A 22447-nucleotide genomic window follows, 5' to 3' on the forward strand; every position below is an offset into this window, starting at 1 on the left:
GCCCTCCGATGTGCACAATTAAGCAAAGACACGTAATTGTTTGAACAAATTGCAGCGGGGAAAATTTAGAGCACTCAGGGGTCATTTGCATGGTGTCAAATAATAAATAAAGACATAACTGGCCATGACACGGTGATAAGAGGGCCATATGGAAAGTGGCTGGAACATTACCGATGTGCCGTGGCCATTCACCCTGAGGTCTGACAGCACGCGGAACACAGATGCTGAAATGCCTCCCCGTCGATCAAGGCGGAGCAATAAAATAGACGGTAGACAAATCAGTCTATACGCTGTGCCATGTTTATGAAAAAAATTAAAATGAAAAAAAATAAACAGTTCAATGTTCCTTGCATGGCAATCAATGGATAACACAGTGGAGACAAATGCAAACGCATTCACTGAATTTCCAGGAAGCAGAATAACAAAAAGCCGATAAAAAAGGAATCAAGTATTTGCACGTTGCGCTCAAAATTTGAATTAATTAGGATGAAGCTTCTGCCTAAAGGCCGTTGACAGGTACAATAACCATGTGAAGGGATGGAGCAAGAGAAATATACACAAGAAAGAAGTAAGAAACTGAAAAGATAGGAATACTGCAGATACTCAGGAATCATTATCTCCAGCAATAGCATTACTAAGAGGGAGACAGAAAGAGGACGCTTGCATAGATACAACGATATTTGAAAGCGTATCTGTATAATTCTGAAAAGAGTGTCCACACCGAGTCAGCAAAAAATACTGCACACATGGTACTAATAATATGGAAATTTCGAAAACTACAGCGAGAAGTTATCGTGATTAACCATACCACACAACCTTCAGTGTGTGGTATGGTTAATCACGATAACTTCTCGCTGTAGTTTTAGAAATTTCCATATTATTAGTACCACAAGTAGAAGTGAATTAAAGAATAATAAAAAGTGAAATGAAGTGATTCTTATATCTGGGCAAACTGCAGGAAGCAGGAACATAGCCTTGGTTTATTTATGCTTTACTGCAACAAAATATAAAAGCACACCGTTTTTTAAAGCACTGTATAAAAGCATTTTTGGAACCCTGCCTGAATCTATCATAGCCTATGACCCAAGGCAGAGCCGTTTCATTCCGCACGCATACCATTGAATCACCTGCTTTTTTATTTTTTCATCATTGAACAGCATCAACTTTCCACCTCCCGTTGCCAAAGCTCGTAATCCTCGCGGTGGTGGTGGAGGAAGGACAGCGACTCCATTAGCAGCTTTTCTCATGTTGATGTCAGGCCGGCCATCACTTTGCAGGAGCATCTCATCGGGCTCCTTATTGACACTGCATTTCATTAACTTGATTAATGGTGTCTCGTAGGGCACATGCTTGGCGGTAATCAACATCTCTGCCCCGGAGAGAGAGACGGGCCCCTTGCGCCCGATCGGCCTCTCTCCCCTATCGACGCCTCCCGCATTTGTCCTATAAAGTGGTTGCAGAGAGGGGATGCTACTACCAAATGCTTATGAACAAATTTCTACTGTTCATCCTTTATTCGTTCTCGGTTTATTTTTGAGGTTCATTGTTGGGTTTATTTTTATTGTTCACTTCTTTGGTTTATTGCGCATGGCAAATAGCTTAATGTTATTGTTAAGGTAAAGTTGATTGTTTGGTTTATCATATATTTTCACTTTTTCTCCCGTCCGGTAGTTAACGAAGTTTACAGTGTACTACCATTTATTTTTTCCTTTTCAATTTTACCTTCATTTAACCAGGAAAAGTCTCATTTTCCTTAATAATCTCTTTGAGAAGAGCGCTTTACAATTAACGGGGGTCGCAGACATGAAAAACCTACAACAATTTACAAGGAAAATCAAGAATGAATTACAAAATATCAAAAATGTTCATCAATATTCACCACAAGTCATAAGTCATCTACATCAAACTGATCAAACCGGCGCAATATGAATGTGTCAAAACATGTACAGCCAGATGTTCCTGCCTCCGAGTCATTTAGAAAATCTTTAAATGCATCCAGTGAGACAGGCCCGGTGCCACGAGGGGGCAACAGGGGTCTTTGTCTCCTCAGTTCTATTTCTGCCCCCGCCAGTTTAGGTTTTATGCACTAAAGACCTATCACAGAGGTTTCCCAACCAGCAGGCCGCGGACCGGTGCCGGGCCGCGGCGCGGGGGCATTTGCCGCCGGAGCCACATGTGAGAAGGAAGGAGGGCGGGAATCTTTTTTAGAAGCGATGTTATGACGGCATGTCAGTGCCAACACCAAGGAGCGGCCGTGAGACCCACGCACGGGGATGAAGAGGAGCTGCGCCGGCAACTCGGACAGCGCACGTTGTTCTTGCGAGCGCTTTCACGTCGCTGGTGCACAGAATATCCCTGCTCGGGCAAGCAATCATTGTAGGGGTGTGAACCTGGGATGTGCGGGGGGGCACTGTGCGCGTCCCGCTTTGTTTCGACGGAACCAAAATGAAACACCGTGCGTAACAGCAACACATCCTCGCCCCGCCCCGTTGGTCTTTTAGCACCCGCCCCTCTTCACGTCCCTGCGCGGCCCTGGTGTGAACAATGGACGGATGAAGAAAGAAAAATTTGCCTCAAAGAAGATTGATTTCAGTGTAATTATTTGGATGGCTTGTTTAAATTAAAGTTCACCTACTTTGTCAACTTGTACACATAATACACTCGTGCTTGCCTGGTGCCCGTCGCTGCCAGCGCGGTGAACGGAAGATCCTTTACGTTATTACGGACACACTACACGACTTTTAAAGTGGTGGGATCCCTGTGCTGTTCCCACTACACGACTTTCTCTCTTGTGATGGGGGATCTTGCGGTCTTGTGGTTTTACACTACATGACTGATCGGGGGACAGACACAATACAAGATCCTACGCCAGGAGGACTAGTTGGTCGGGTCTCCGAACGATGTTTGTCACGAAAAACACGCCCGAGAATTGACAGCGGAAATGATGCGTTACCATGCGCAGGACAGGATTATTTTAGAATTTAAATAAGAAATATATTAAAAAAAGAGGAAACTTAAAATCGGTATGTTGTGTGTTTCTGGCTGCTGCTCCGCTGCTCTCCCTTCTCTCCTTCTCCACTCCTCCCCTTTCCCCCGTCACTCCGTGCTCGCCCTCATTGGCTGTAAGTCGTTGCCTCACTCCCGAATCGAGCCCGACACGTCCAGATATTAAACATGCTTGATATCTCTCCGCCGTTCTCCAACGCTCTTTGATATGAGCTGCTATGGCACATCTATCTATCTATCTATCTATCTATCTATCTATCTATCTATCTATCTATCTATCTATCTATCTATCTATCTATCTATCTGTCTATCTATCTATCTATCTATCTATCTGTCTATCTATCTGTCTATCTATCTATCTATTTCAATACCCGTCCTGGACGGCAGAAGCTGCACCTCCCATAACATAATTAACTTTTTAGTACAGAATAATCACGTGTGTATTGTGCTGTGTGCAGATTTGGCAGATTTTTGCATTTTACCAAAGTAAATACTAATTGGTACCAATTAAGACACGTTTTTGTACCATTTCGAATACATAAATTATATTGCAAATGGCACTTACTTCCCACTAATTTTGTTAATTTGTGATACACCGCAGCAAAACCTGCTATCTCGCGCATTTCTAAAATTGCCATGAGCAGCCAAATAAGTTGAGAAAACCTTTCTTGAAGGAAAATTGGACTTTTCCAGATTCGTGTTCCTTTGTGTTTTTTTTTTTAAGTCTCAACGTATTTTCAAAACTGAGTTTGATTTATAAATAGTAGAAAAATGTTAAACCGTGGAGTTAAATATTCCCGTTATATTACAGGGGGAAACGCAGTTCACTAACTGAGAAGTTGAACAGCGCCGAACAACGCCGATCGATGGTTTCCTACAAATCGACAGTACAGGTGAAGATCATTCCTCCATATTCCATGTGATGTGAAGTCACAATGCGAAACTGTTGTGATAGAGTTCAACCTTATTATCGTACTACTTTTACACACACACAGAGACATCATTGTGGAGGGGGCGTGTAGCAACGTGTACCATCGAAGAAGAAATGCTGACGTCACTTCTGTACACCAGACGAGGCTCCTTTGGTTTTACTTGTCTGTGAAAATCTCCGTGTTGTTATGGATCACGAGAAGCGGGTGGAGGGAGATCTAAATCATTAATCTGACCAGTGCGATAGATCCAAGTCGGTGTAAGCAGCGCGTACTGGACTTCATTTTACGGATGACAGTCAGTTCTCCCACAGCGACGCGGAGAACGACAGCGAAGCTGAATGTGATCTTGCTCCGGACTTGGAGAACATCTCAAACAGCAGATTTCAACCTGAATGTGACGGAAGCGGAACATTTTGTAGAACCACCGGAGAAGACCAACGATACGCCTGTTGTTGTTACAACGGAAGAAGTTGACGGCGTAATGGAGTCCGTTGAGGTTGGTGATTGGCAGATGATGAACAAGTAGAAATGCACAAGATTCTCAAGTTTACCTGCAAATTAAAAGAAAATGAAAAGAGGCCCCAACCAGGCTCTCAGAGTGTAGCTGGGGTAGGGTTGGGGTTAGCCAACATAATAACTCCAAGAACTTTGGAGATATCTGGCATACGCACAATTATATATTAAATGACACACCGAGGATGATTTTCAGAGACTCATACAGTATTATTGATAGACTCTACATTTCGTTGTGTTGTCCGTACTTTTAAACTCCTAAATAATTCCACTTTTATAAAACATGTCTATTCTTACTGTTAGATAAAAGCTTTTTTAAAAACAAAAGATGTTCCCTAAAAACACAAGAACAAAGCAGAGATCGCCCCATTCAGCAGGGTGTCAAGTCTCCATTCAGCAGGGTGTTAATGTGACAACTACCTAGGCTCTGTTGGTCCTCCAACCATGTGCCTTCTGGGAGCTGAATGCATGAGCTGTTGTGGGGAAAACTTTGCAGGTGGTTATCTCAGAAACACAGTTTGCCACCAACCCTTGTCATTAACAAGTCATGGCTTTAAAATAATATTTGCTTGATTTGCACAAGTGACACCTTGTTTGGAAGCTCTGATTCTTCACTTTCAAATGATGCGGAAAAAAATTTGAATGCCACCAAATGACCCTAAAGTACACGGTGGGTCACATTTATTGTTTTTGTTTGATTTTATCTGTTGTTATTGTGTTTAGGACCATAATGCCTTCATGCTTTTTTTGTGCCACTATTCTCCTGAAACATCTTTCAAAAGGTCACACTGGCGTGGGAAAACTTTTTGAAAGTAAAATGCTTAAGTCTTCATATATTTCCGGGACTAGGAAGGCTGTATTCATACTGTCGGAAACTGTAATGGAGCTTTATTGAAATGTCCCATAAATTGATAAAACACAGCTGATTAGGTGTCTTGCTCAAGGACATGCCAGCTAAATCTTTTAGTTTTGGGTTTGTTGGAAGGACCATGAAGAGTTTGTTGGAAGGACCATATGAATTATCCTTCCTTGATTGTTTTGAATTCTTCTATACACTGCAACAGTCTTTACATGATATAAAATCTTGAAAATTAACAATAGATCGAATGACCGGCCTTACATTGTGTGTATAAGCTCATTTAAAACGGTACTTAGAAAAAGTAGCACATTTTAAGCATGCAATGTTTGGGCACAGTTTTATAATATTATTATTAATAACAATAATAATAATAATAATAATAATAATAATAATAATAATAATAATAATAATAATAATAATAGTAATAATAATAAAAATAATAATAAAAATAAGAATACAATCATTCAGAGGTAGAGGTTTTTGTTGTTTTAAGAAATCGTATTAAATGCATCTTCCCCCAATCGGCTGTTCATTTTGTTTGTTTCAAGCCATTTTTGCTGTCTTTTTTCACATGTTTTTTTTTCTTTCTTGATTTTGCAGTGTATTTGTACAGACCTTTTGGGTTGAATTGGATCTGCCAGACAAAAACTTTTACTCCCCCCAAAAAAAGAAGAAAAGAAAAGTCTTTTGAGAGAAAACTATTGTTTTCTTATTTTTTTTCAACAGCAAACTAATTTATTTTCTCATCTGCATTTTACAGCTGAAACGCTGGGAACAACGTTGAACGTTCTCCCAAAAAAATGTCTTTGTGTTCCATGTTGTTCTGCTGCTCCCTGTCTCATAAAGAGTTTTGCAAGAGGGATGAAGCTTTTTTTTGTTTGTTTTCCCTCATCTTCATCGCAACATAATCGTATTATTTGGTTTTTCAAACACATTGCTTTCCGGTAAAAATCACTCAACAATTAAAGAAAGAACAAAGAAAGACGTGTCTTTGGGAGCTGCAGATGTTACAGAAAACCCCGGCGTCGTGCTCGGAGGTCAGGGTTCGGCTCCGGTGGCCTTTCTTCCAGAATTCTCCACTGAACTTATTTATCCAACTCTATGATCTGGAAGGACTTCAGCTGAGGAACGGGAACTGAGTCCATGACGTTGATGATGATGATTGCTTTTCCCGTTTCCGCCGACGTTGTTTGGTTTCCTTTTTTTTTCCCCCCGCGGATTGGTTCAGCTCTCTGGGCCGAGCCTTCAGTTCCGAGTTCATCTCCGGTTCGAGGAGGGGCCCCGAGAGCTTCCGCGCTCAAACTCCTCGCCTGGCTTTTCTCCACAGGGCTTCACTGTCTTGGTCGCTCGTACCGGACGTGACCTTTGGCTCTCGGCTAGAATGCTGCGCCTTATTGCGACAAATTAAAGCAGAAAATCCCAGGGAGGAAGCATCCGAGTGTTAAGATGCTGTTGAACTTAGTTAGGTCTTACGATGTGAGCGGCAACACGTGTTTTACACAAGACAGGGTGCGTTTTAAACGGAGAACCCCCATCCTACCATAAAGCCGCTGCAGATTTAGTAATCTTTTCCCCTCGTCCCCTTTCCGTATGTCGACCCCTTGGGAGAAATGACATCGTGGGTCAGCGCATGGGGGACGAGCAGCTGCTCACCCCCCGACTGCGATGCCAAGAAGGCAGATTGCTGAAGGCCACCGAAGCCCAAGCAGCTCCAGACCCCATCGACCAGGGAAGGGGAAAAACAGCCCAGTACAGATTAACAGACACTACAGTGAATCATTATTTACTTTTAATCTCCATTTTTTCTTTTTCCGCATTTCACCCGGTTCTATTTGCCAGGGCTCCTGTGGGATACAGTAGGATGGAGTGGGTGAGAGGAAGGGGCGAGGGAGAGAGAAAAGGAGAGAGAAAGAGTGAGAGAGCTGGAGCTGTCTAGCTCCAAGCAGGTGGCTGGCTGCCTGTGCTGTCACCATGGGGGCTGACTCAGATGATATGCCTTTTCTGGATCATTTTCTCAGCACATTTAGCTCAAGACAATAAGAGGCAGGCAAATAAAAAGTGCACCGGTACCACGGTACCACAGTAGATTGAAAGGATACGCACGAAATGATGCGTCAACACAAATTCCGCCCCGCAGCGTCGGTGGCTTGTTAATAATAAAATGAACTTCAAGGATTCCATCCCAGCCATCAATCCAAGAAGGCTATGTTGTTCCTAATGGCTGCCACCGAAATAGGCCTTGAAGATCCCCCTTTTGGACCATCCTCATCCGGTGATGGGTTTGCTTTCCCTGTGGTAATCGCGTCTCATGGATTAAGAATTACCTATTCACCGCGGCACCACTGCTCATCTATCCCATAAAGAGCCGGTGAAATGGTGTGGCTCATGTCACCGTCTCCTTAATCGCTGCATTTCGACCCAGCCGGCTATTTGAAAAGACTCTGGAATGATTGTTCTATATATATATATACATACATATATATATGTATATATATGTATATATACATATATTCTGCCCCGGTCTTGACACATTTCAACTTGTTTTGAGAAGTCAGTTTAGCTTAGCTCTCTTTTATGGATGTTTCGGACTGCGGTCGCTGGCTTATAAACCTCTTCCGCAACCCCCTTCGACAACACATCACGCAGGCCTCACGTCAGGTCATGGCAAGTCACCATCTCTCAAAGAAATAATAATCTGAACGGGAGTCTTTACGGACCTCTTTTAGTGCTATTCCCAGATACATCCTTTCGCAGGGATGTTTCTTTTCTTCTCTGAATTTGTGTGACGTGTAATGTTCCTTTTAGCAAAGTTATGATCGTAAAACAAAGGTGGACGATTCCAGGGTCAGAAAATGGAAAATCCCGCCATGTTTTCGCTCCAGCAAAACACAAAAGGTTGGAGTCAGTGCATTATAAACTGTACATGAATGCCAGACTGTGCCTGACGTCGACGCTGTCATCGGCGCTGCAGGAGGCTCCCGGCGCTCTCGGGGGTTTCCGCAGATTTAGCCAACAGTGCTTCAAAGTGGCATTTTGTGGACAAAATTATAAACAATCAAGGAGCTGCAGATTATTCACTGTAATTCTGTAATTCAATGGCACAATGAAGTGAACTTTTGTTGGGCATGTGGATTATTTTATTATTCATTATTATATCTCTGGTGACTGTTTGGTGGGGGGGATTACTGGGTGAGTTTTCACTGTGGTGGAGGAAGCGCTTCACCCTGTATAATCTGTTTTCGGGTGTGAGGGAGAGGGGGGAGCCGCGGAAGTGGCGAGCAGAGGTCCCGGGTTTTCCAAGCTCCGCACAACCATTTGTTCAAAGCAAGAGCAAAACCTCTGAGGGATCATCTCATCACGGGCTATTTGGGCCCAAGAAAGAACAAAAAAGGTTTCAGTTTTAGCTGAATCGTGCGGCTCTGAAAAGGCGCCTTGTCCCTCTCCGCCCAGACATTAAGAAAGTGAATGAAGGCGACCACTCACAACGATTAAAGACTGTTATTCACAACATTAACCACCAGGTATCCATTAACCTGAATTATGTCAACATATGCCCATAAAAAAACGGCACAAAGCCAAGGGAAACTCTTACTTTGGTAATTTATGGCATGTTTTACTCTGATTCATCCGTGACCCGGACGCATCACCGTTCCACAAAAAGCACTTCAACCAGGGTAATGTTCTGGGACGCAATCACAGGGAACGTCTCTCCCTCTGATCCTGGAAATCCTAATACGAGGGGATATCCAGGCTCTAATCGTCATGGCTAAGCGTTACCTCTGAGATGTAATCCGAATTAGGCCTCAGACCTCAGCAAACAGCATGTATTTGCCATTCAGAGCTACCTCCCATTGGTGTCCAAGGAGATTTAATGTTCAAGTAAGAGAGTGGGAGTGGAGGAGATTGATGAGCTTCAAAAGCCAATTCTGCCTCTCTCCTTGCAGCTAAGTGCAAGCCAGGGACATGGCTGTCGCACCTTCAAGTCCAGATCCTTTTAATTAAGCTTCTACTTCGTAAGCCAGCATCTGCGCATATTTTAACTCGCTGTCAATTCCCTCAAATCCTCAGTCAAGTCGCTGGGTGGGTGAGAGTAAATCATGGTGGAGGAGGTTGAATATAAGATATATATGAATGCATGAAAGGCAGGCCCGTCGCTTGAGGGTGGGCCCTGGGGTGCAATGCCCCCCATGGCGCATTTTGTGCCCCCCTCCCCCTCGCTCGTACTTAAATGTGTAATGGCACCGCGTGTCCCCGTTCTTCGTTTCTCCAAATAAAAACTAATAAAAACAGTGGGCCGAATTCACAAAAGGATTGCACGTTTTTTGCTGCCGCTAAACTGGCACAGACAACACAAAAAGCGAGCGTCTAATTCACAAAGCAACCGCCAACGTTGAAATGCACCGCAAATTGCGCGGCCACGAAATTATTGTCTCTGAGGACCGGTGCTATTCACACATTTGGCTCAAAATTTGCCCCCTTCAATGCAAAAAAAACTCGCAATTCGCAAACACCAGCGCTAAAAGCCACCCGCAAATTATTACTGTCTGCAGAGAGCTGGTGGGAACTGCGCGATCGTCTCCAGAGAGCCGGTGCAATTGAAGCACATTTGTGACCCACTGCAGATTTTAGGTACTCCTGGTGCCGTTTCACTGTTGTTTTTTGTTACGTCATTTGAAAGTGGAGAATCGAGCTTCAAAACAAGGTGTCACTCGGCGAATAAGGCAAATATTTTTTAAAGCCATGGCTTGTTAGTGACGAGGGTGCGGCAAACTGTGTTTCTGAGATAATCACCTCTCAAAGTTTTCCAAAGGCTCCGTGTCTTGTTTACGGAAGTGACGTCAGCTTTTTCTTATTTGCGTGTTACGCCGCTTAAACAACAATTTATCCAGGTGTGTGTATAAAACAAATAAGATTTAAAGGTTGAACTCTCTCAAAACGGTTTCACATTGTGACTTCCCATCACATGGAATATGGAGGAATGATCTTCACCTGGACGGTGGCTTTAAAGGAAACCACCGATCGGCGTTGTTCAGCGTCTCGGTAAGTGAACTGCGTTTCCCCATGTAATCTAACGGGAATATTTATCTCCACGGTTTAACATTTATCTGCTATTTATAAATCAAACTCGGCTTTGAAAATACGTTGAGAGATAAAAAAAAAACACAAAGACACACTAATCTGGAAAAATCAAATTTTCCTTCTAGAAAGGTTTTTTTTATCTTATTTGGCGGCTCCTGGCGATTTTAGAAATGCACGGCAATGTGGGTTTTGCTGCAGTGGGTCACATATATAAGGGTAGTCACGCACAGAATTTCCAGTGAACTGAAAATAATATTTTGACATTATTGTTATAATTATTATTACTGTCATTGCATCCGAACTTAGCAATGCCTTGAAGGGGTATACAGTCTGTGGTGGTTTTCAAAATGCACTCCAAAGCAACTTTTGATGAAATTATTGTGCAAAAAAGGCATTACAAACATTAACAAAAAATGGTTCCATAATTCCTATTAAACAAAATATATCGAAAAAAACAACAAAAAGTTATAAGGAATAGCAATGCGTGGTCAAAATTGCCATCGAACCACAGATGGCATTGAAGATCAGCTCTTCAGCTCTCTTGCACCGGACTACTTCACCCAAAAGGCCGCGAGCGATATATGGCTGAGAAAATGAACTTTGTGGTGGAGTAAAATATATGAAATTATCTTTAACTTTAATATATTCAATTAAAATATTTAACTGTCATCATTTCTATATTGTAGTATTAAGATTCAGTGATAACTAGAATTTCTAAAGTTAAAATGGAAATATAAACACATCTTAGTCATGTATCAAATTGACTGTGTGGGAAGAGTACGTTTTATTATACATTTAGTCACTATTTAAACGTTGTATAGTCACTGCACGTAAACCTAAAAATGCTAAGTACATTTTAATCATCAAGTACAGCGTGTATGAATCTGTGTATCTCCCTGGATTCACAATCAGACACAAAACAAGGGCAAATTACACTCAGCGGCAAAAACTTGGGTCCACAGAGCCATTAGTAGTGCGGCTTACCATTAAATGCGGTTCTTCATCTGTGGGCAGTTTGTGTTTCGAAATTTGACACTTGTCCTACGAGTGCGTGCCTTCCACTTTTGGAGTTGTTTCAAGTATTATTCTGTCAGGGCCAAGAGCGAAAAAAACACTTCCTCTCACACGGCGGGAGAGGAGCAACGCAATGACGCTCACTCACCGTCCTCCCGAGTCTTCTGGATGAAAGCGTCGACGCCGCTCTCTCCGTAGTTCCCTTCCGACGCCACGGTGGAGACGTAATTCCAGCGCATGGCCTTGACGATGTCCACCATGGCCTGGGCCTGGTAGGTGTCCGGAGGAACCACGCGGGAGAAGAAGTCGTAGCGCGTGTTGTCGCTCAGCTCCGGGGCCGTGGAGGCGTAGCTGACCTGCGGAATCTGCAAGGACGAGGAGAGGAGACGCGCAAGCAGATGAAGCAGCGAAGTAGGAAGATACCCGTTACCTAAGTTACCTTTCTGCCTGGAAATGTCAATTTTTAACTAATCTACTATGTCACATTTCTAAAACTTCTGTATCATATGCTCACTTGCCAAATTTGGCCATTCAGAAGAGTATCCTTCTATCATTTTATTTTTATCAAAACCAGCAAGTGAGAACGTTTGCAGGTTATTTTATCAGATTGTTTTATAGTGACCTTTTTATGGTATGTTAAACGGTCTGAATACCTACCATTACCTAGCAATTTTCAGATTTTTTTTTTTTAAATCCCATTAATCTTGCAAACGCTGTTAATTTAAAATAAAATAGAAAGAAAACAGAGGGTAGAAGTCACTATGAGTCAATTTTGTTAACAGCGCAGCTGCGTAGGAGGAGGAGAAGTAACAGAAACACCAAAAAAAAAAAGGGAACGTTTGGGAGTGTTTAAGGGGGGGGGGGGTTGGGTTTGGGGTGGGTGGTGGGGTTAGAAGGGAGGTTGGAGGTGATAGCGAAGGAGGCGGAAAGCAAAAGGAAAAAATAAATAAAGAAAGAAAAAAAAAGCAACCTCGAAACTGATTTTCCGGGCGCGGTTTGATGGCGTCCAGCAGACTTCCTGCCTTTTCAGACTCCAAACAGAGGCAGTCGCCCCGAGCCCCCCGCGGAGCGTTACCACACTGAGCGCAGCGTCGGACGGCGGGAGGGGGGCCGGGCACTTCACCGGCTGAGATGATGAGCGTGTTAAACTTATGATTAGAGGTCACTCGCCGTAATAAAACACAACCCGTCGACTTGTGTAGCTTCACAGATGTGTGTAGATTTAGTTTGAGTGTAGTTTAAATCGGGGCTTTTCGTATGAGAGATGGTGCACGTTAAGAATCAGAATTCATATCAAGTTTTGATCAAATTTATTGACGTTAACGTCTTCGTTGGAGATAAAAAATGCGGAAATTCATGTTCATGTTTTCATGTTTTGTTTTTAGCATCAGATGACAATGGGGGTTCCGAAAGCAGATTCTCCATTACAGGATTTTGGGTCAACCATGTTGGACTTAGATATTAGCTTCAACCCAAACATTCATTTAAAGAGAGCGATCAGCTGGATCAGTGCGTCGCCAGAGCAAAACATGGCAGGGCTTTTTACTTGCTGAGACTGTAATTATCCACCTCTTTTAAAAAAAACCAATTGGAAATACAGCTGCGTTCTCTGTGAAATGTTCTTACAGATTCCTCTTTTCTGAGAAAAATATATGAATTTAAATATTTTCATGCTGAAGCCACAAACCTACATACTATAAACGTTAAAGTCGTAGTAGCATTGCCATAGGGGTCATACACTCTATCGCATGGCAGTAAAATAAGACAAAGGGATGATAGAATGGGAAGATCCATGACAGCTTCTCGTGTCGTCTGACATCATGACTGAGAAATCTGAACTAGGGAAAATAATGTAGCAGTTATATAAGTGATCAATCAGCAGAAAGACATGTCAATGCAGCGTGAGTCATGTTCGAGGTGCGCGAGGACCCCCTGGCACGAGAATCAAAACAATTCGCTAAAAATATTTTGCTGTGACAAAATGCATCCAAAATCATCCAGAATGAATTTGTTTCTTCTCTGGGTCACGAAGAACTTGTGCACAGAACGTTATTGGATTTCGAACCATAACACGTTCACTTATTTGGTTGACAAACAGACCGATGGACATGCAAACTTACAAGCCTGTGCGAACACATAACCTCCCTTTGTACTGAAAATGCCAACAAAATAATTGTAAAAGTAAGTATATGCAGAGTTGGGCAACAACAGGTTACAATGCAACAGAATGTAATGCTATGGATACAAAATACAAATTGCACATTAACTGGAAATTAGAAAATTAACAATTATTAAATGAGAAATTAACAAATGTTAATTGCACATTAACTGTCTCGAAATAAATGACTGGTAAAAAGATAGGTGTATTATATCCAAGTTATTATGTTTTCCTACCACTAAATGGAGATCAATTTTGAGCTACAGTACAGCCTGGTGAGGTGGTATAACAATAAAGTCAAGGTGATATAATTCTTATGGACCATGTAGAATCCCTGCAGGGTTATGGGTTATGTAGATGAGCTAATCAAGTGGGGAGCTGCCTTTTTGGTCTGCTGCTCTCTCAATGTAGTAAACCTGTGGAATGACCTTATAATTAATATGAAGAGCTCGCCGGATTAAACCTTGCTTTTGTTGTCTCAGCCCACTCGAAATAACTCTCTCTTTCTTCACCTCCACTTGTAGTTTCCACCGGGTCACGTTCGCACGTACATTTTTAATTGAGTTTTGCTCAGTGGACTGAATGAGGCCTCACACAGAGTGCGATGGGGGCCAGGGACATAGAGAGCATCAGAATTAGGCGTGTGTGGGAAAGCTGACTGCCATCTCATTTCCGGCCCTGAGGAGACGGGGCCAGAGACAGTGTTATTATAGGGGCGATTGAGCACTATATCAGTTTTAATGGGGAATGTGAAACGCTTAAGATGGAGGCTCCAACGGGGAAAGAAGCTGTGTCAGCAGAACTGGCCCACCGCCACACCCTTGGCGATGGCCACCCTCACGCCATAAACACAACCCACCAATAATAGTTTCAGGTTCACCCCGGCCTTGAAAGTTGTAATGCAGTTCTATCTGACTGTCTGTCCGTCCATCCGTCCGTCTACCTCTCTGTCTATCTATCCACGGAACCAATCTGTAAATGCATCTGTAACAGATTATGCAGCATGCCATGGAACGTGGAAATCAGTTATCAACTTGGTAGTCCCAACTTTTGAGCAAAATATGTCACCTTGCTTCTGTTGGGAAAACATAGACGCCCATAGCAAATCAAAAACTGTTTTTAAATAAATTCGCACTTGGAATTCTAACAATAAATTCCTTTGCATTTTTCCAAGAAGTAAGTTTGGATTTTTCTGAGTTCCAACTGTTCAAGCAATAAGCACTTAGTGCTTTAGGAGTGCTTAAACCGAGTCCTAAATTTTGGCCCCTTGCGTTTCTCAACCCAAGGATTTATCTGAAGCAAACGTGTGAATTGTAAACTTTTTTCAAGTTACACAATGATCGATAAAAGGAAGTTTGATGATCCCGACGGTGTATATTGATTGGGCAAACAGCAGCCGGGGGTGTTTTCCCAGTAATGATGCAAAGCGCGCTGTCTCTGATGAAGATGCATTGTGATGTTCTTGTGTCTCTGAACAGAATGGGGAGAAGGTGCACCCAGTGAAACCTGATCCTAATGAAAAACAGCTCTGATTTCCCTCTGGATGCTGCTTTGCCACATGCAGCATTTCATTATTGCAGACAGCAGACCTGTGGGCAGGCAGGCACACACACGCACAGGAATACATGCTCTTACAGATAACCCTTGGTATTAAACATCTGACCTAAAGGCATCCTGTCACTGCCTAGCCGAACAACACGCTGACCCGCCTCACCTGCCAGAAAAATAATAAATGAAACAAAATGGAAATAAAAATGTGAACTGGATTCTTCTCCACACTGGGCCCTCGTCACAGGTTGTCTCTTTGGAGTCCAAACAAAAAAATGTAAAAACAAATAGAAAGATGGCAAAGGTGAGCTAAAGGCCAGGTTGGGGGTGAAGATAGGACTAATAACATGCATGTACTTTGTGCTGCATGGCCTGACTCAGCAAATCACACTCAGAAGTAACAATTATGAGCCTACTTTAAAGCAATGCTTCTCAAACTGGGATCCAAAGGAGCCCCCAGGGGTCCGATGGCTGGAGTCCAGGGGGGAACATAACAACTTTCTTCAAGTACTATCATGGGAAATCTAAAAATAACCTGAAAACATACTGTAGTTGTCTTCAAATTATGTACCAATAGTACATAATTATATACTCTCTGGCCAACATTCTACAATGTTTAGTGGTTTAGTGGCTCTCAGATAGTGAGACAAAAGATTATTGTCAGTGTCAGGTAGAGCCAGCCCTCATATTAAAGTGGTAATCCATACGATTATTTTGATAAAAAAAAACATTATTTGATATTTATACCATATTTATTTAGCTGTCAGTTTTTAGGAAGCAGCCATTCGATGTTTTTGGGTCATGCATGTGCATATGCTGTTTCAATTCTTGGTAGGCGTGGTCCACCTTTCCCGACAACAATGCAAAGATCAGGAATGTGCAAGAAGGGAACGAAAAAGTTACAAAGATATATCCCCACCACCTAAAGATTCAAGATTCAAGATTCAAGATGTTTATTTGTCATATACATATACATACGAGCCTACATATATGTAGGGAAACGACATTGCAAAAATTGCAATCTCAAGGCAGTTCAATTTTGAATGGAATTCTGGGACTTTGAGGGGCCAATTCACACAGAAATGGATCGCGGCCGCGAATATCACCATGAATTGCGTATCAATTGCGGCTGCTATCGGTGTCGTCTTAGCGTCCGATTCACAAATTGCGCCAATGATATGCCAGCGCAAACATCACAATGATCCATTTGTCAAAGTCAATAATCCGCGCATGGGGGGGTCTCAATTGGACAGTCATTACGCATTTACGCTACTGCTCTACCCCTGCCTGGTTCATGAATTATCAGTCTCAAATAAATATAAAAATGTAAATAATTGTTAGACAGTAGTTCTTTTGATTACATTTTCTCATGAAAATTTACAATTGTAAGGTGATCCTTTGGAGGGGCTGTGCTGGTGCTGTGCCAAATCCTGACGGGAGGATTTGAACATAATTGTAAATTGGTGGAGGACCCCGGGTTTTAAGTATTATTAGCTTTATGTGCAGGTAAATAGAATGAGTAAAAATCTATAATAACAAAGAGGGACAATTTTGCACCAAATGAATGAATAACACCTCATTTAAATACATGCAAATTGCACCGGCGCTGGCATAATTAGCCCGATTTCTTTTGTGACTTCAAGACAACTCCGATGGCGGCGCAGTTGACGCTCAATCCATTGTGCTATGAGCGGCTGCAATCCATCCTTTGTGAATTCATTGCACTGTTTCTGCTCGGGGGGGGAATGAATTATTCCGTCCTTCCATTTCTCTATCTGTTGAAAGCAGTTTTACCATGTTTAGCTTGTAAGAAACAACAACAGCAACAACTCTTATACACGCTACACTTGTTTGGTTTCAAATATATTCATGAAGTCAGGAAAGAGGACGGAGTCGCCGTACTGCTTCACTCAAGCACCGGAACCCTGAAATGCCCTTCGCTGCGTTATGGTTTATTTTCCCAGTGTGCTTCAGTGAGGGGAAACAAAAAAACTAATTGCAAGGAGAAGAAAAAAAAATGGATTCCATTCACATTCATAAAGTAGCTGCAAGTGGAATGGGATTTTCAGACGTGATTAAGTGAACCAGAAAGATATTATTTATCCTGCCATTGAATATCTGCTGCTATGATGTATACATATTACAGTGATGAGAACCGGACCAACATTCAAGTTTTCTGGCTTTCTAATCGATCACCCACATTAATCTATTTTAATGAGAACAGGTAGTGTCATAGCACTTGAGCCTCTTAGATAAGAATCATTATATATGGTAAAAGACTAAAATGACTGTTTAAAACACCAAAATCAATTTGGCCTATTTTACAAAAGGTGAATAAGGAAAGGTGTTATCGACGACATTAAATATATTGCTTTCTGTGCCTAAAAAACATGTTAGTCCAAAAGAATATGCATTGTTAAAGTTTCATAAAATTCACCAATTTCAAATAATTGGCAAAGTTATACAATTGGCAGTATTTCTTTCATGCATCAATTCAATTCACCTCTGGGTCGAGTGACAAAAAATGGACAAATTCAAAGTGCAAAACAAAGGGGTGCAGTTTGCTGTAGCCACCCACAGGTTATCCACATGTCTTAAACGTTTTAAGTATTAGTATCATTAAGTTAGATCAGGCATACAAAAGAGAAAATAAATATTTTCGGTTTCATCTAAACAATCTTTTGCCATTGTGGGAAGATGATCAAATGTAGAAATATGCAGAGAAGCTTTGGCTTGCGGCCTGTTCGAGTCCAAATCTCTTGTTCCAGAAGTGTTTTCTGAAAATCCTCAGTTATCATCAAAATAGTATTTTGGTAAAGTTCACTCATAGCGATTGAAAGTAATAGAATCAAAACGCAATTGAAGAATGCATGATAAAAATGCAAATGCATAACTTAAAATAATGCTCATTTCACTCCAAAATGACATTTTACATTAAACGATTAATTTGCATTAAGATTATACCGCACCTCAAATTACATAAACATTAAAACATTAATTCCCCTGCAGAATTAAGTGTCCACAGCAGAGGAATTTAGACGGACAGTTTTGTGCACCCACCCCATCTGGACTATCTCTCAAACCTAGCTCCCTAATTAACACCTCACCTTCAAATGTCTAATTCATAATTAAAATTGTGCCCTATGAAATAAAGACATTTAATGATAACATTTGCAAATGTCCTCAGATCACCACAGGTGCAAACCCAGCTCTCCAAACATCAGAATTCAGGAAGGAAAAAAAAAAAAGATCCTTCACTCTGAATTTTTACACACAGTAGAAACTGATCGCAAAAACATTTTCCCTTCTGTGTTTCTTGCTTTGGTTTGTTCCGTTGCGTGGGGGAGCAACTAAAAACGGGAATGTTGGCATCTAAGGTGAAGGTGAAAATTTAAATAACATGAATAATGTTTTAATTCATTTGCTTCTGTAATGAATACTATTGTACCAGTTATTAGCTGCTCCAAAGCCCTCACCAGGGGAAAAAGCATTTAAGATCATATTAGATCCGATTCAACTCATTTTCAGTTGCAGTACTGAGGCAACAAAATTCATTTCTCTACATTTTACCACCCTAGTGACTGACGTACCTAGGAGGAGTGCACTGCCATTTTCTGTAGCAGCGCCCGGGGAGCAGTTGGGAGTTAGGTGTCTAGCACAAGGACACTTCAGCACTTCCTACCAGGAGGAGCTGGGGATCTAACACATAAAAGTATATATTCACATTATGTGCTTGATTTCAATTATTGTCGGTTTTTACCTATGTAAAGAACGTATATGTATGTGCATACAGTATGTGCATACTGTACGTATACAGTATGTATATGTAAGTGGAGGCACTTTCCTAAACCTCAACCAAACTGGTCAACAACACCATACCACCAAACCATCTTACAAAGTACAAAAGGCTTGATGTCGTCTGCACATTCTGGCATAAACAGCATGTAACAGTGGCCATCATGCTTTTGATAGATTATACATCTGGATTCAGAGCGCTCCCCTCACGAAATGCAAATTAATTTCAGATTCCTCGGGGGAAAAGTCTGAGGCAGGATCGCCCTCCTGGGCATCCTCCTCAGATTACCATACATTTTCCTTACACTTACAATAAGAAACACCGGGGAAAGCTTTTTTCCCCCCTCTGCGCTGGCCTTACATCAGTGGCCGAGGGCGATTTCACCCAACATTGTGAACATTTAGAGGAATGTGAATGTAAAAACAAATAGTTATGTTAATCTATGCTAAAAGCAGAGCCTACGATGCCGCCAGACGCTGCCGGCTGAAAGCACCAGAGTTTGCATTTATACAACTCAGGGCCTTGATGCCGCTCTGAGCTCTCAGCACTACAGTACGAGCTCCTCGCTGGAACACACAAGGCACTTTGTGTCCTGGCTGCAATACACTACAGCAGGGTTGCTCAACTGGTAGCCCGGGAACCAAATGCAGCCCGAATATCAATGAAGATTGGCCCTTTCAATTAGATAAATCAGCAATAAAAATATAAACACATCCACCACCACCAACTAAACATATTTCCTCCCTAGGCCCGCTCACTGCCCCTCAACCAATCATAATTTGTTTAATCACTTTCTCTCAAACTACAGTCAATCTTTAAATAGTCCTGCCTTTTTATGCATGTGTTATTTGTTTAGTGAACACGCGAATAAAAAAAACATACGGCAATGCAGAAACACAATATGAGTACTGTGATATCCAAAAATAAAGTTGTGAGATTTACAATGTACGGTGATGGCGCATTTCTTTTTCAGTGTTGAAATTCTGGCCCCGAAAGAATGCAGCTTGTTATTTCCAAGCTGAATACCGAAACTGAATTTTGGTTTGGAATTGCCGTTGTCCGTCAAATAAAATTTGAATATCCAACATTTTGTCAATATTGGCAAGCTGAATTATTAAAACTTAAATCGGGAGCTGGCAAAATTGAAAGAAAAATTTCTGGCTGTCAGTTCAATATTATTCTACTCACAATTGATTCAACATCAAGGACAATTCACGCACCAACATTGTTCATCACCCATACCTAATAATGGATTGGCCGTTTTTCAACGTCTCATAAAGTTCCAATTTCTTTGCGGCAAGACGAGCACACGCACTTATTCATTTTTCGTATCATACTCATTTCATTTATTATTCCCCGAGAGAATGGTTCGGGACACGAGCTGAGAACACAGGCGGAAGAAGCCGGCTCAATTTTAGCGATGTGCGATGTGAGTGAACTCTATGAATCAAATGCGCCACTTCAGTATCTCGGGTTTCTCCTTAATTGCTATCAGCTGCTGTTGACACTGGGGGGAGATGAAAGTTTCACTTTGTTACTGTCAGGCTAAGTGGAGCAGTAAATAGCTGAGTCTCCTGAATGGAAAACCAATCCCTGCATAATGATATAACAAAACAGCCTGTCACCGCTTCAGGAAGGAGCTCCAACCCGCCAGCGGAGAAGGATTGGGCGGCGGCTCGGCGACGCTCACACAGTAAACACATATTAATGAATGGTTTTGGTATACAATTTAATACAATTACAATTACAATTTACAAATTTACCAAAAGTTATATATAACTTCTTTGCATGTAAATAATGTATAATATACCATTGTATTTAATGGATACAGCGCAACAACATAACCCCCGTTACAGTGATAAAAGACTCCTGGACCATGCTGGGGGTTATTGTGCAATAATCACGTCTGGCTGTACATTAACCCGCTTATTACTAAGAAATAATATGTTGATTTGAAATTATTTTATAACTCGTATGCCTTATTGAGAGCTTCTGTTAAGAAAATGAATTGTCCACAGTAACAGTGAACAATAGTGAACTATGACATACACTGACATATGACAAACCCATTTTCTACTATTAACGTGAAATTGGACACATCGGCGTTCATCTCTTCAAACCTGTCACCACTTGCTAGTGTGCGAGTGCACGAGGGATGTGAGTCCAGTCGGAGATGTGGTCTCCCATGACAACGGCCATTGTTAACAGAAGGAGGTCATTATTCAGAAATAACAGACCGCCGATTGCCCCTATTGACCACTCAGAATCGAGTATTCCACAGAGCCAACGTGTGACAATTTATTTAAATTTATCTCGCATTTGGCAGATACGTATGTAACATGTAATACTGGGTCAGGCTGGGATGTCAACAGTGGGGCTGATGGCAGATTTTTCGGGTAACGGCGCTTAATTGATTGTGCAGTCAGATAGAGCCGCTTGCTCGAGACAGCGCTGTCCGGCCAGTCAAATGTTCTGTCCCGGGAGAGTGGTGATAAAATCTCTGAGCATGCTTCAGACCTTTTCATAATATTTCCATCTCTCAAATTTGACCTTTAATATTTTGACATTCAATCGCATTGAGAATAGACGGCGGGGGCCAATACGTTTAGAGCCCACCCGGCTACGCCTCGCAGGGAGAGGGACGTCGCCCGGCTCCAATCATGCAGATGACTCTGGGAGGCTGCTGTCGTTTCACCGCCATTCCCTCACTTTCCCCTACTTTCCTTCATGATCCTCTACCTTCCTTCACCATCCTCTACCACCCCCATCTTCCTCTGCCTTCCTTTACCTTCCTTATCCTTCCGTTACCATCCTCTACCTAATTTTGCCTTCCTTGACCTCTCCAGAAAACAAAATCTCAAGCATGTTGAAGAGCACACTGCCTTTTTTTCGTGTTGTTTTACTTATTTCACTGGTGTGGTATATTATTTTTCCACCTTCTAAATAATATACTATTCCACGTTATTCTAAGGTGCAGGAGGTAGAGCGGGTCATCCAGTAATCAGAGGGTTCCTGGTTCGATCCCCTGTTCCTCCTGGCAGCACGTCGAAGTGTCCTTGAGCAAGACACTGAACCCTAAAGTGCTCTCGATGAGCTGGTGTGCACCTTGCATGGTTGTCACTGCCATCGACGTCTGAATGTATGTGTGAATGGGTGAATGTGAGGCGTGTATTGGAAGGCGCTTTGAGTGGTCGCAAGACTGTAAAAAGCACTATATAAGATGCAGTCCATTTACCATTTACCATATTTTACTATACAGCTTTTTATACCATAATATTATCTCATAATATACTGTATAGTATTATACAAATACCACTAGCTACTAATATTATCATTATACATTATATATTACTATTCACTATCTACTTAATGTATGTAACATACTTTAGGTACCACTATGTATCTATATTATAATAATATTATTAATGGGTCGACAAGTTATCATCGTGTCACTCCCTTTTAACTTCTGTTTCTAGATGAGTGAATATATTTCATTTAATTTCTATTTTCATCTCTTTTTGACTTGCACAGTTCTGTCAACT

At 41.8% G+C, this 22447-nt stretch overlaps 1 protein-coding gene across 1 annotated transcript in view; it reads right to left on the reverse strand.

Moving 5' to 3' along the window:
- Positions 1-22447, reverse strand: part of LOC307231067 (metabotropic glutamate receptor 4-like) — a 153771-nt gene that overhangs the window by 68027 nt on the left and 63297 nt on the right. Inside the window, exon 2 of the mRNA XM_080001616.1 lies at positions 11552-11768. Within this exon, the coding sequence (XP_079857742.1) occupies positions 11552-11768 (217 nt within the window). The remainder of the gene's footprint in view (positions 1-11551; positions 11769-22447) is intronic.

Source organism: Zeus faber (assembly GCF_960531495.2).
Source record: "Zeus faber genome assembly, chromosome: 5".
NCBI lineage: Eukaryota > Metazoa > Chordata > Actinopteri > Zeiformes > Zeidae > Zeus > Zeus faber.